The 14,672-nt window shown below is 42.6% G+C and overlaps 2 protein-coding genes across 3 annotated transcripts in view; one reads left to right on the forward strand and one right to left on the reverse strand.

Annotated features, from left to right (window-relative positions):
• Positions 1-9,224, forward strand: part of LOC114243887 (autophagy-related protein 2 homolog A) — a 66,126-nt gene extending 56,902 nt beyond the window's left edge. For both annotated transcript variants that reach the window (XM_028175533.2, XM_028175534.2), the window contains exons 35-38: positions 1,023-1,177; positions 1,545-1,709; positions 2,152-2,359; positions 6,317-9,224. In XM_028175533.2, the coding sequence (XP_028031334.2) occupies positions 1,023-1,177; positions 1,545-1,709; positions 2,152-2,359; positions 6,317-6,333 (545 nt within the window). In that variant the 3' untranslated portion in view covers positions 6,334-9,224. The remainder of the gene's footprint in view (positions 1-1,022; positions 1,178-1,544; positions 1,710-2,151; positions 2,360-6,316) is intronic.
• Positions 9,225-10,661: 1,437 nt separating this feature from the next.
• LOC114243889 (trypsin inhibitor) lies at positions 10,662-13,402 on the reverse strand. The gene is made up of 3 exons (XM_028175537.2): positions 12,433-13,402; positions 11,735-11,786; positions 10,662-10,836 (listed from the first exon to the last, which is right to left on the reverse strand). Exons 1-3 carry the CDS (start codon positions 12,500-12,502, stop codon positions 10,716-10,718), a joined length of 243 nt encoding a protein of 80 aa, XP_028031338.2. The 5' UTR covers positions 12,503-13,402; the 3' UTR covers positions 10,662-10,715.
• Between the last annotated feature and the right edge of the window lie 1,270 nt (positions 13,403-14,672).

Here is a 14,672-nt window from a genome sequence, read left to right on the forward strand (position 1 = left end):
GTCCTGACGAACCTTGTGGAACCTGTTTCTCATACCATGTTCAATAACAGGCACTGGGTATTCCAACAAGATTCGGCGCCAGCTCATAGAGCGAAGAGCACACAAGACTGGCTGGCGGCGCGTGAAATCGACTTCATCCGGCACGAAGACTGGCCCTCCTCCAGTCCAGATTTGAATCCGTTAGATTACAAGATATGGCAACACTTTGAGGAAAAGGCATGCTCAAAGCCTCATCCCAATTTGGAGTCACTTAAGACATCCTTGATTAAGGCAGCCGCCGATATTGACATGGCCCTCGTTCGTGCTGCGATAGACGACTGGCCGCGCAGATTGAAGGCCTGTATTCAAAATCACGGAGGTCATTTTGAATAAACTTTAGTGTCATAAGAATCTATGTTTTGTTAATTTCATTTTGGTATATGAATGGTTACATAATGAATAAACTTGTTTCAATTATTTTACATTAAACATGTGACAGAATTTATGACCTGACTAGGTATAGATGTGAAAGCGCGTTGCTTGATTGCTTGTGTGTTTGTTTGTTAAACACAGACGTTAAAACGCGATAACGAATCGACATTATATTTTTTAAACTGACAGTTTTAGATCAGAAAAGTGAAATAAGATACATTGTATCCCGAACAAAATCTCTATCGAATACTACACGAACACTTCCTACATTTCTTTAACTGCGCGAACGAAGCCTCGGGTAACAGCTTATATGGGAAAACTATTTTAAACTATTCTATGCCAGTTGCTGTACTAAAATGAATGATTGGAGTAATTTTGTTTGCGAAGGTTAGACTAGAGTATTACGCGAAATTAAACCAAAAATGTAGTTATAATTATGATTGATTATATTCTTCTGCAGCATTTTCTAAAAACCAGTAAAAGTATATCATTATTATGTTTTGGTGTTCAATAAAGTACTCCTAAAGGAGGGATCCCTCCCTCTTGTTCTCTCTCACTCTCTCCCTATTATCATCAAAACCGCCACCGTCAAGTCGTTAACACGTTTACAGTAACCGGCATCCGCGACCTGGTGTGGCTGCCGGTGGAGCAGTGGCGGCGCGACGGGCGGCTGGTGCACGGGCTGCGGCGCGGCGCGGCCTCCTTCACGGCGCGCACCGCCGTCGCCGCGCTCGACATCACCACGCGCATCCTGCACCTCATACAGGTTACAACAACACTGCGTCATATTTGAGGGTAGGAACTAACCGGGACTTTTCTTACTGGTGGTAGGACCTCATGTGAGTCCGCACGGGTAGGTACCACCGCCCCGCCTATTTCTGCCCTGAAGCAGTAATGCGTTTCGGCTTGAAGGGTGGGGCAGCCGTTGTAACCATACTGAGACCTTAGAACTCACGTCATGTCATAAAACAGACGTCAATGGGCTCCAGTAACCACTTAACACTTATCTGCCTATATGCAGGAATTTAATAGGTCCTTGACGCTTCTAACCAAGTACTAAACCAGATCACAATTCACTAACGTTTTTTTTTTTTTTCTGGTACACCCAATGTAACATAATTACTCCGGTGCAGGCCACAGCAGAGACAGCATTCGACATGCTGACCCCCGGGCCGACCCTGCAGCTACAAGACGCGTACAACCGCCGGGAGAGGCGTCGCCGGCGGCGGCTGGACCCCTCGCGTCACCCTACCGACATCAGAGACGGAGTGGCCAGCGCCTATCAAACAGTCCGAGAGGTATAAAATTCATTTAATCAAGGGTTTTCTTTCTGTAGATCATACTGACGAACTCATAATTCTCGTCGAACCCGTCGCTTACGACGAAGGGCTCGGCGAGTAAATTAACCCACAGACACAGCCCAATGAGTTTCTCGCCGGATCTTCTCAGTGGGTCTTGTTTCCGATCGGGTGGTAGATTCTGCGAAGCACGGCTCTTGCTAGGGTTCGTGTTAGAAACATCGTTAGGTTCGAGCCCCTTGAGCTCACCTACTAGCCCGGTTACGCTGATAGGGTTTCTCAAGACTGTGCTATCTCTTACGATGACCGGTGCTTGATCCAAAATGACGTGTATGTAGTTACCGGCTACCAGGATGAGAGGGTTAGGCGGGCGTGCTTTCAGTTCATTGCGTCGAGCATCTGTTTCGCAAAGTTTCAGTATATTCCGTGTGTGTGTTGACAGGGCTTCGCGGAGACAGCGGCGACGGTGAGTCTGGCGGCACGCGAGTCGAGCGGCGTGGGCGTGCTGCGCATGCTGCCCGGCGCCGCGGTGTCGCCGCTGCTGCTGGCGGCCGCGGGCGCCGCCGACCTGCTGGGCGGGGTGCGCGCCACGCTGGCGCCGCACGAGCGGGGACACTGCGCCGACAAGTGGCGCCGACACCCTACTCCGGGTATGTAGCACCCAACTCATTATGTGATTTACAAACCATTTTTATACGCCTTGTAGGCAGACGAGCATACAGCCCATCCAAGCCCGCGCCGACCCTCAGCAACGCCTGTATGCGAAACCCAAGATGCGCATCCTATTTATTTTATTTAATACTAGCGACCCGCCCTCGCTTCGCTTCGGAAACATTAAATTTTATTATTGATAGCTGCGTCCCGCGATGTTACCCGCGGCTATTGTGTGACGCCGCGGGGCGAAGCTAGTCTAAAAAAAGTTACTCCTTATATCAGCTACCTATCAGTGAAAGTCTCGTCAAAATCGGTCCAGCCGTTCCAGATATTAGCCGGAACAAACAGACAGACAGACAGACAAAAGTTGTAAAAAATGTCATTTTGGTGTATGTACCGCATATATAGTCATATACATGAAGAAAAAAACGGTTATTTCAATATTACAAACAGTACACACAGCTGTTAGAAGAATACGACAATAAAGATACAGAGTACAAGGTCACTACTTATTTCATGTTGAAATCTCTTCCAGTAGACCCGCAGAAGGAAAAAATTATTAAGAAAACAAACCGCGTGAATTTTTTTTTTTTTTTTTTCTTTTTATTGCCTTTGTAGGCAGACGGGCATACGGCCCACCTGATGGTGAGTGGTTACCGTCGCCCATGGACTTCAGCAATGCCAGGGGCAGAGCCAAGCCGCTGCCTACCGCTTAATACTCTCCACAAGCCTCGTTTGAAGAAGGACATGTCATAGCGCTCGGGAAACACCGTGGAGGGGAGCTCATTCCATAGCCGGATGGTACGTGGCAAAAAAGATCTCTAGAAACGCACTGTGGATGACCGCAGTGGCTCCAGGTAGTATGGATGAACTCTACTCCGGTGGCGGGCGGTGCGATGGTAAAAACGAGATGCTGGTATCATCTCGAACAATTCCTCAGAGCACTCCCCATGGAACATACGGTATAAAATACAGAGGGAACCGAAGTCCCTCCGCAAACCCAGAGGCTCCAAACGATCCGAGAGAATGGGATTATCGACAATCCGAACGGCCCTCCTCTGTATGGAGTCAAATGGAAGAAGCTGGTATTTGGGAGCCCCGGCCCAGAGATGGGAGCAGTACTCCATGCGAGGCCGGACTTGTGCTTTATAAAGCAAAAGTCTTTGTCCAGGCGTGAAGTACCGCTTCGCTCTGTTGAGGACTCCCAGCATTTTGGACGCCAACTTGGCTTTGCCTTCCAAATGACTCCGAAACTGGACATCGCTCGAAATGTCGACCCCAAGTACCCCGATACTCTCGGAAGGTTGCAGGGATACTCCTTGGAATTGCGGCGCCATGACAAAGGGGTCCTTCTTCGCAGTGAACGCGCAAACTTGTGTCTTTATAGGGTTGAATTGAACCAAGTTCAATTCACCCCATTCGGAGACTTGCCCCAGAGAGTTCTCCACTTCAGACACAAGTTTTGATCGTCTCTCTTGCACCACGCTCCGAGAGAGACTCTGATGGCCGATATATCGCGCATCCCCCGTGCTATCATCTGCATAGCAATGCATGCCATCAATAGACAGCATGTCATTGATATACAGGATGAAAAGCGTGGGGGAGAGCACCGAACCTTGTGGAACGCCAGCGTTAATGGTCATGGTATCAGAACAATCACCGTCCACAACGACCGTGATGTTCCGCCCATCCAAAAAGCTAGCGATCCACTTGCAGAGACCCTCGGGGATTCCGTAAGATGGTAACTTCGACAGAAGTGCCCTATGCCAGACCCTGTCGAAGGCCTTCGCGATATCAAGGCTCACGGCAAGAGCCTCGCCCTTGCTCTCCAAGGCTTCAGCCCACCTGTGAGTAAGGTATACAAGAAGATCGCCAGCTGAGCGACCGTGACGGAAACCGTACTGTCGGTCACTGATCAGCTGGCGATCTTCAAGATACTTCAGGAGTTGTGTATTTATAATTCGCTCCATCACCTTGGAAAGCAAGGAAGTTATCGCGATAGGCCTGTAGCTCGATGGGTCCGACCGGTCACCCTTCTTGGGGATAGGGTGGACATGGGCGGTCTTCCATGAAGACGGAACCCTGTTAGTGCAATAAGAGAGGCGATACAAACGCGTTAGCGCAGGTGTCAGCTCAGGGGCGCACGTTTTCAAAACCACTGCGGGGATGCCGTCTGGCCCACTCGACTTATGGACGTCCAGGAGTCGGAGCTCCCGCCTGACTGCACACTGTGTGAAGCAGATATCCGGCAGGGAGCTATCACACCGGGGGATGTTCGGTGGTGTGGCACCCCCGTCGTCCACAGTCGAGTTCGAGGCGAAGAGTTTGACCAGAAGGTCAGCCTTCTCTTTCGCGCTGTGGGCCAGACTGTCATCGGACTTGCGCAGTGGTGGGAGACTAGACCTGCAAAAGTTTCCTTCTGCAGCTTTGGCGAGCGACCAAAAAGCACGGCTCCCGGAGGGATAGCTCTTCAATCGCTCGCCAACTCTAGCAACGTGCTCCGACTTCGCCTTGGCAATTATCTTCTTGTAGGACCTGGAAGCGGCGTTATATTTCCGCCTTTCCCCTGAGATGTTAGGATCCCGACGTCTCCTGGCATTATCCCATGCCACGTATGCGGACCGCTTGAGGTGTGCAGCATCCCTGCTGGCATTGTTATACCAGGGTCTGCTGCGACCCCCAACGGGCACTTCAGAGGAGGGAATAAAAAATTCCATCCCCTGGAGCACCACGTCTTTAAGACGGTCCGCACAGACGTCAGGATCAGCAGAGGAAAAGCAGAACCGCCCCCATGGGTAGGATGCGTAAAATTCACGCAATCCATCCCAATCTGCTGACATATACCGCCAAACTCTTCGATACCCGGTCGTCGTTCGACGATCAGGACGAGAGAGTGGTACGGCAGCACGAATAAGGCAGTGATCAGACGATCCACGCGGAGCGTCGACCACCACACTGTATCCGGCCGGATCTGTGGTCAGCAGAAGGTCCAACAAAGAAGGCTCGTGCCCCTCGATATCTGGGACACGGGTGGGCTGTGTCACCAGCTGGGAGAAGCCGTAGGCCAAGGCGAAATCGTAGGCAGTCCGACCCGGGAGGTCAGTGGTTCTGGACCCCAACCACTCTTGGTGGTGAGCGTTAAAGTCTCCAAGAACCACCACCTCCGCAGATGGGTACTGCTCAAGCACGCGGTTAGTCCAATGAATACAGTAAACATTACATATAATAATATATACATATTACAAGATACAAAACAATATATATACATACAAATACACACACACACACACCAGACACACTCACACACACACCAGACACATACATATACTTACTATTTTTACGAATCTTCATGCTTCGATGTATTTTTTTATGGTTTGTTAATTTTTACTTATTGTTTTGACAATTATTGCTTAATTTTATATTATAAATGCATTCTTATTTACAAGACATTTAGCGCTTATTATACCTACTCACTTATCGATACGGCACTACAAAGAATTTGTTGTTGTGTACCTAAGTGTAACATAATTTCGGTGGCGGCGCCCTTATTATCTTGGCGCCTGTGTGCACCTGATGGTGAGTGGCTACCGTCGCCCATGGACTTCAGCAATGCCAGGGGCAGAAGCAAGCCGCACAGTTTTAAGTTGTACTTTGGTGGAACTTTTATTTATCCCGAACTCAAGCGCGTAACAATATTATTGTATCTTCTTCTTTTTTTCCACCTTATCCCCCTAGGTGGGGTCGGCACAGCTAATTTTTCTCTTCCATTCTCTTCTATCAGCCGTCATCTCAACACTCACTCCTCTTTTTCTCATATCGTCATTCACACACTCCATCTATGTCTTCTTTGGTCGACCTCTTCCCCCTCTACGATTCAACTCTCTACGATTCACCTCTCTATGATTCACCGTATTGTGTGGGGCTATTTTACAAAATATACATCTTCATTGCAGACGCCGTGGACGATTGAACCGATGAAGAAGGCTGACGCTGAGCAATCTTCTCGCCAAGACATCTCCACAACTACCTTGATATTAATCTTAAGACTTTCAGACATATTGGCCTATTAAAATAAAAAAAAATTACACGTACATCTAAATAACTTTGTTATTCATTTGGAACAATGCTTATGCCTCGCCGTAGAGTGGCAGTATATGAGTATATCTGATTACAATTATGTTTAATTAAATCTTTTGGTCACACCAAGTAAGGTAATGTGAAATTTACTTGTCTTCAGAATCGATATGGTTAAAATTCCTAATGGAATGTTCTAGAAAAGGATCTATCCTATTTTAAGTGAAAATTATTAAAATGAGTACTGATGGCTGTTGATTTGTGACAGCTTTCGTCTTTCGATTTCTATGACATGTTATCACTTAAGACTTCATGAACTGTGAGCTCGTCTGCAATTTATAGCAACACAAAAAGACATAAGATATTAGCGTATTGATTAAAAAAGTAGAATTGATAACAAAATCCATCAGATAAAACTTAACTAATACATGCTAATAATAAACCAAATATATATTAATATTTTTCGTTCATTATTTGTTTAGATAAAACGGACGAGCTAATTTTATGCTAAGCAGTTAGCGGAGTCAATGGAAAACAAAATTTGAATCCACCCACTTTGAGACTTGAGATATACAGAGTTCGTCTCATTTGGACGTGTTACTGAAATTATATATTCGGGGAAATTGAAGATAAGTTGTTGAGGCTTCGACCTCAAAGGCCTCAACGTTCCGCGTCCCCATTATGTAGATACTAAAAATAAATCGCAAATTGTAATTTTAAAAAGTTGCATTGAGTGTTTGAAATGGTGACAGATACGTACTTTATTAAGATTTTATGGGCAAGTCAAGCAATACTTCCTCTTGTGTTTTTAGAAGCTATATATTACAATACGTTAAAAACTATTAGCCATTAGAAGACATTGCGGCTGAAATATGTTAAATTTTGTATTGTGTATTTCATTAGATAACTTAAGTGCAGTTGCATGCATTCAATAAATAATATTAATTTCATTAAATTTAATTCAATCGCGTTTATTGAAACTAAAAGTGTTTTTTTATTGGTATCTTTTTTTTTATAAAATTGTGATCTATTTTTGTACGACATTGCGTAATAATAAGTATGCATGCGTTTGTTAACAATTTAAAAGTGATAATATAAATTTCATGTTATTAACGTTTTGAAAAAGTTAAGAAAAATCTAATCTTTGTTGCGTTATCAACAGTGATTACATTTTTTTGTTAGCTTGATTTTTTTTTTCATTGCCAGCGAAAGTAGACAGACCTACTGCGGCTCCGCTTGTCGTAAGCGATCCCTGTCGCAGACGTGTATGCGTTAAGTAATTGTAAAGTTAAGAGTGCCTACTGTTACCAGCACAATGAAATCTGCAGAAATTAATAGGTAAAAATAAAAAATAAAGACAGTAATTTTTTTACAATACATCGCTTGATTGTCACAGTGGCAACATCGATGTGGCTTAAAGATATGCAATCTAATTTATTTTTAAGACTGTTTAAATTTAAAACACTTCTAAATTAAACCTTTGACGGTTTAATCTCGCGTTTATTATTCGATCAGTCGTCCAGTCCACGAAAATTTTATGATTATTATTATTGTATCATAATAATTATCATTATTATTCGTAATATCGAAAATTGTAATAAATGCGTGATTAAAACGAATTTTAGGGTAACAAAATGTTCGTATTCTTTCTAACGCTGAAAACATATCAATCTGAAAGTCAAATCATATGACTCCCGCATGTATTAATTACTACAACAGTAATACAATTTGTGTGTTCAATCGAAAGGTCCACTGGTTGATATTGTTGACTTATTGTTTTGACAGAAATAAGTTTTAATTCCTGGCAACACAATATAATTTTACGTTATCTGTATTCTCGATAGTCTTTTTAGAGTTTTACAATTAATTTCGAGTTTAAAAAGACTGGTGCCCCAATTCGTATTTATCTAGCATTTTAGAGCATTTTTAGCTGTTTAACCCGCTACACATTGATGAGATCATAAAAATAATGTTAAAACTGAAATACCGAATTAATTTGCCATTTTTACGTCACTAGTCTTCATCGAAAATTAATGATAGTTAATTTGAAATATCCTTAAAACTGTCGTGCTTTATTTTTTTTTACTTAATATTAGATAGTAGTAAAATGTAACGGGTGCGTTTGCAACGTTTATACAAAATAGCTCCTATCTAGCAGTGGTCAAGAGCGAAATTTAAAAAAAACAAATTTTCAACACGTACACTTATTTCGTTACTACGCGAAGTAAGAAAAGTATAGAGCACTGTATCAATTAAATTTAGCTGACAGGCACGTGCCGTTGAAATAACTACCGTCCATCTGGGTAACTTTGTCCCGACATGCGAACAATTTTGTATTTATTGTTTTAGTTTTACTGGATATTAATAAAAAATATGAATTTTCCGTGGGTTTTAAACGTTTACAATTTGAAATTTGAGTGGTTTTGCATGAGCATAGAGTGCAAATATCACAAAATTGACAAAAAATTGTGGGCCAATGTTAAACGGAAAGCTTAAGTTACCCTGATTGACGGTAGATGTTACTATTAGATGAATATCCTATTCGTATACTAATTGTTTAAGGGGATACAATAAATCGGGTGCCATGACACGGAATGTTAATTCCGAAATTAACTTTGAATTTTACGATAAATTCTTGAACGTCTAGAATTTTTCAAATTTTTTATGTTCATTTTATCATTTACATTTAAAAATGTTTATTATAGTTCGTGTGATACCTTTTTTTTAGTTTAAGATATTTTAAATCGATAGAACAATTAGTTTGAGAAGTAAACAAGATAACCACGATTTTGTGTGTTTTATTTAAGAAAACAGCTCTAATTCTTCAGTAGGCAGCGGCTTGATCGGTAGGCAGCGGCTTGGCTCTGCCTTTGGCATTGCTGAAGTCCATGGGCGACGGTAACCACTCACCGTATGCTCGTCTGCCTAGAAAGGCAATAAAAAAAATATCGATTTTTTTCTGCTCCAGACACCTAAATAACTTGTATAGTACATGTAAGAACCAAAATCGTTCAAGCAAATCAAGATTTAAGGCTGATTCCCAATTCTCACCCATCCCAATTCCCACGCAGTGACCAAAGTTCATAGTAGATTCAAGAATAAAAATATGTAACACGAAGGCCGAGTCATATACTTGATAGTACCGCGCGGCTCTCCATAATATCATCAAAGTGGGGATGACCCCACTATCTAAAATCGATGTGCCATTTTACAAAACTTTTCTAGATTATTTTTTCAACGTACCTACCCGCTATATCAGTCTGGAATAAACTCCACACCCGCGATGCTTGGTTATGCACGAATTGTCTTTGAAACGAGGCTCTAAAAGAGATAACCAGCTAACGGCATGGCTGTACCGACGGTGACTATTTAAGACCACTGTGCTTAGTGTGAGTTTTTTAACGTCCTCGATAGCATAAAAGTAACTCAAATTTGTATACAGTTAGAACAACGCCCCTAGCGACAAACTTATGCAAGCGTTCCAAATCCATACAAAGATTTAACTTTTACGCCATGGAGAACGTTATCAAATTCGCACTAAGCGCACAGGCTGATTTTTTTTTATTGCCCTTGTAGGCAGACGAGCACGCGGCCCACCTGATGGTGAGTGGTTACCGTTGTCCATGGACTTCAGCAATGCCAGGGGCAGAGCCAAGCCGCTGCCTACCGCTTAATACTCTCCACAAGTCTCGTTTGAAGGAGGTTGATTGTTTGTTTGTATCGTTTGATTGTATATGCATCGGCCACAATGATGATAGTAATCAAAACGGTTTAAAATTGACGTGTGATCCAAAATCATCAGCGTTCCGTCACGCTTACAGCTTATAATAAAGTCACAAAGTCGCAAACGATCCTCTTAGATCAAATTAACGATCACAGTACAGTAATAAATTTTCTAGTCGCTACTCCACCAGACTGGTTTACAGCCAGACAAACAATAAAACCGATGGTTACTAGAACTTACTTCAAATTTCACTGCATGAATGCCAATATCCACCCAGGGTATTTCCAACATTTAAAAGATATGGACTGTTTCGAATGATTAAGTTGATGATACCTACCTATCTGTGCAGGCAAATTCTTGTACTTTTTTTGTACCTGACAGTAAACCATGACCATACATCGATAAGATTACAAACACAGTGACTCCTACAATCGAATTTTGAAGCAATCGTTGAGCTATTTCTTCACACTTTCGTGCATTTTAAAATGAAAATTAACATATTGCAATTTAAGTCATTTATTCTGATTATCGACTGTGCGCATCATCGAACAGGTTTAACCAGCTTCGGAACATTTATTTTCGCATTCAGTCTGGCTTTCAAAGTTATTGGCGTTCTGTCCGCACCCTCCATAAATGAATGCAACGCATTTCCCCAGAGATGAATCAAAGGCGTATCTGTGAGACAAAATATATTAACACATCGTGCTTATAACTATTTGAATTCATCTTAAAATCTACACATCCATAATAGCATTCGTGAGCTATTCTTAATCTTCCTATAGCGTGCTGCGTAAATCGTTCAGAAAGTATGCAAAGTCGCAGCAACACTCAGACTAGGTAGGGCAAAGATTCGAGAGAAGACCTACCAAGGGTCAATAAACCTCCTTTTCCTCCTTTTTTTCCTACCTTTGCTGATAGACTTGAGAGAGGCTATTTCAACTTCGCCTTGACGTGTAGGCAAGCTCACGGGGCTCAAACCGGGAGTGTTGCTAACACTGAGAAAATCCGGCGAGAAACTCAGTGGGCCACCCCCGAGTCCTTGTGATCCTAAAAAGGGCACAACTACGTATGATAGCGGTGTCTTTAAAATACATTTTAATCGTCAGGTTTGAGCCCCGTTCTGCTTAGCTTTGAGCCCCGTGAGCTCACCTACCTACTAGTTAAGGTTACGCTGAAATAGCCTCTCAAGGCTATCAGCTTAGGTAGGAAAAAAAATCATTTTAAACTTTTTAAACGCCTACGTATATGTCATAGGTGTAACACAATCCTCTGTATCGAATCTGCACGGAAACAGATGAGACCACCGCTTATGTCCTCCTGCATTATGCTGGAGTTAAAATAACAGATTGACATTCTGAGATCGTTAACAATATAAATGGACTGTTATTCGTTTTCTATGTGACAGTCGTCTGTACCAACTCCCACCCTCCTAAATGAAAAGTATACGTAATTACGTCGCATGAAACGACGTTGTTACTGTTCTCGATCACGTGTCAGGCATAAATTGAAACCTGTAAGAGACCCCGTACCACTTAGTACGAGAACGCCTTAAATGCGATTAAATTATTGTTACCTTTGAAAGTGTCCCATGCAAAACCCAGGCTTTATTGGAAGCAAACAATCGCCTGAAAGTAAATAATAATTGTTTTTTGAATGAAAACAACAAAAGTCTCGCGAAAAATAAGGTCTATGTTTTTTTTTTTATTGCTTAGATGGGTGGACGAGCTCACAGCCCACCTGATGTTAAGTGGTTACTGGAGCCCATAGACATCTACAACGTAAATGTACCACCTTGAGATATAAGTTGTAAGGTCTCAGTATAGTTACAACGGCTGTCCCACCCTTCAAACCGAAACGCATTACTGCTTCACGGCAGAAATAGGCAGGGCGGTGGTACCTACCCGCGCGGACTCACAACAGGTCCTACCACCAGTAATTACGCAAATTATAATTTTGCGGGTTTCACTTTTATTACACGATGTTATTCCTTCACCGTGGAAGTCAATCGTGAACATTTGTTGAGTACGTATTTCATTAGAAAAATTGGTACCCGCCTGCAAAATGTTTTAATGTTTTATGTTTAATAAAATCATCCTGACAACAGAACGGCTCTTGTTCAATCAGTCGTTGACTTACAGCTTGTAAAATAAGTAACTTTGTCTATATTACCTTAATGATAATTTGTAAATGAATGCGTTATTTTGTTGTTATCTACAGTAGGTAGGTACTACACAGCTATGTATATGAGAGCATTAAACAAAAGTAACTTACTATGGAAAGCGTCACTAAACGAATAAAGCAGCGTAATAATTGCGAATGAAAATAGTGCCAATCTCGTCATTGTAATTTTTATCACACGACTGTTAAATTTAAACTAATATGAAAAACTCCTTGTTATTACACTGTTTTATGTGTGAATAAGACCGAATGTACATTCATGAGCTTTTTTGTTTTGTTTTCGCAGACAAAAAACTTTCTTCTTTTTAATTATCTTGAAATTAACCGGTCTGAGTCTAAGATTGGAGATTTATGTGGAGCATCTGGAAAGCAGCGTTTAAGCCTTTATCGTAAAGGTACTAGCCCGCACATACGCCAACTAATAAGTGCTCTGTATTTATATCTAGAACCAAATCGTGCTAAATAAACAGATGTCATGCATTCCTGTTTTATGTAAGTACTTACAAGAACGTCGTAACACATAAACTATTTTATTTCAGTAATTAAAAAAAATCTTAAAATTATATATGCCTTTTAAAAACTATTTTTTGAAGGAAAGAAAAATTGTTTTTTTTTTTGCCTACCTAAGCTGGTAGCCTAGAGAGGCTATTCCAGCGTAACCGTAACTAGTAGGTGAGCTCACGGGGCTCAAACCTGACGGCGATGCTAACACGAACCCTAGCAAGAGTCGTGCTTCGCAGAATCTACCACCGGATCGGAAACGCCACCCACTGAGAATATCCGTCGAGAAACTCAGTGGGCTGTGTCTGAGAGTTAATTTATTCGTCGAGCCCTTCGTCGCAAGTGACGGGTTCGACGAGAACGGTGACCGGTGCTTGAAGTACCTAGAAGCACCGTTAGTGAATCGGGAGGATCCGAGATGACGTGTTTTGGGCGACGTCGACTGCTTTCCATTCTTTCCGCAGGATCGGGAATAAATAATTGTGAAGTCGTCGTAGTACGAAGTTTAAGATGGCCGGTGCATTCTTATCAAGCAATACGACTGTGCGAGAAGAACCGATTCGTAAGTATCTTTTTTTTTTTTTTTTTTCCTACCTAAGCTGAGAGCCTTGAGAGGCTATATCAGCGTAACCCTAACTTTTGTAGGTGAGCTCACGGGGCTCAAACCTGATGACGTTGCTAACACGAACCCTAGCAAGAGCCGTGCTTCGCAGAATCTACCATCGGATCGGAAACGCGACCCACTGAGAAGATCCGGTGAGAAACTCAGTGGGCTGTGTCTGAGAGTTAATTTATTCGTCGAGCCCTTCGTCGCAAGCGACGGGTTCGACGAGAACGGTGACCGGTGCTTGAAGTACCTAGAAGCACCGTTAGTGAATCGGGAGGATCCGAGATGACGTGTTTTGGGCGACGTCGACTGCTTTCCATTCTGTCCGCAGGATCGGGAATGTAGTTACCGGCGGCCACGATGAGAGGGTTCTCGTGTCGTGCCGCTTTATCGAAGTGGCGTAAGTATCTAAAGACAGCGTCAGAACACTAGTTGAAAAAGCGGCGCGACACGATTACCCTCTTATCGTGGCCGCCGTTAATTACGTATCTGACCCAGGCGACAAGGTAAGACCAAGCCGATGTCACTCTACACGTCTTGACGGATCTCCCTGATCGGCTCTCGGTGCTTTTAAGCTCTTCAAGCACCGGCTACCGTCCTCGATAAGGATGAAGAGTTCGACATGCAAAGTAAGCCCACAGACCAAACCCACTAAGTTTCTTGCCGAATCTTCTTAATGGGACGCGATTCCGATTCAGTGGTAAATTCTGCGAAGCACTAATCATGCATGCAAAGAAGGAGAGCAAACTCCCTCAGATTGAGCCCTTAAGCACATCTACCAGCCATAGTTTAGCTGGATTAGGCCCCCTACCAGCGGATAGATAGAAAAAATACCTAAATTAAAAATAAACTGCCAGTATTCCCGGAAGAAGGTATCAATTTTTCTAATGAAATCCACATATACTTAACATACGTCGCGAATGACTGCCACTATGAAGGAATAACATGACACTACAAATCGATCATCTTATTTAGATGTATTTCTTCTTTCACCTTATCCAGGTCTTCTGATGTAACCACCGGTCTCCAGGTACCATGTTGACCCGTTGATCGATTAACTTCACACTGGATTGGATACATTTATTGGAGGAATAAGAAACCCCAATCTACCATTAAAGAGTTGATAGAATTCATGAACAAAAGGATCATTTGTTTTATCAAACCAAGAGGAGACAAAACCTCTTACCTACTTAAAAAATTACATCTGCGAAACAATAATTTTTTT

Source organism: Bombyx mandarina, chromosome 25, assembly GCF_030267445.1.
Source record: "Bombyx mandarina strain Sakado chromosome 25, ASM3026744v2".
Lineage (NCBI taxonomy): Eukaryota > Metazoa > Arthropoda > Insecta > Lepidoptera > Bombycidae > Bombyx > Bombyx mandarina.

Bases quoted from the DNA above. Each gene is read 5' to 3' on its own strand.
- LOC114243889 (XM_028175537.2), bottom strand. From the start codon at position 12,502: ATGACGAGATTGGCACTATTTTCATTCGCAATTATTACGCTGCTTTAT. The intron at 11,787-12,432 runs GTAAGTTACTTT...ATTTACTTTCAG, and splicing joins GTTTAGTGACGCTTTCCATA to GCGATTGTTTGCTTCCAATA. The intron at 10,837-11,734 runs GTAACAATAATT...TTTGTCTCACAG, and splicing joins TGCATGGGACACTTTCAAAG to ATACGCCTTTGATTCATCTC.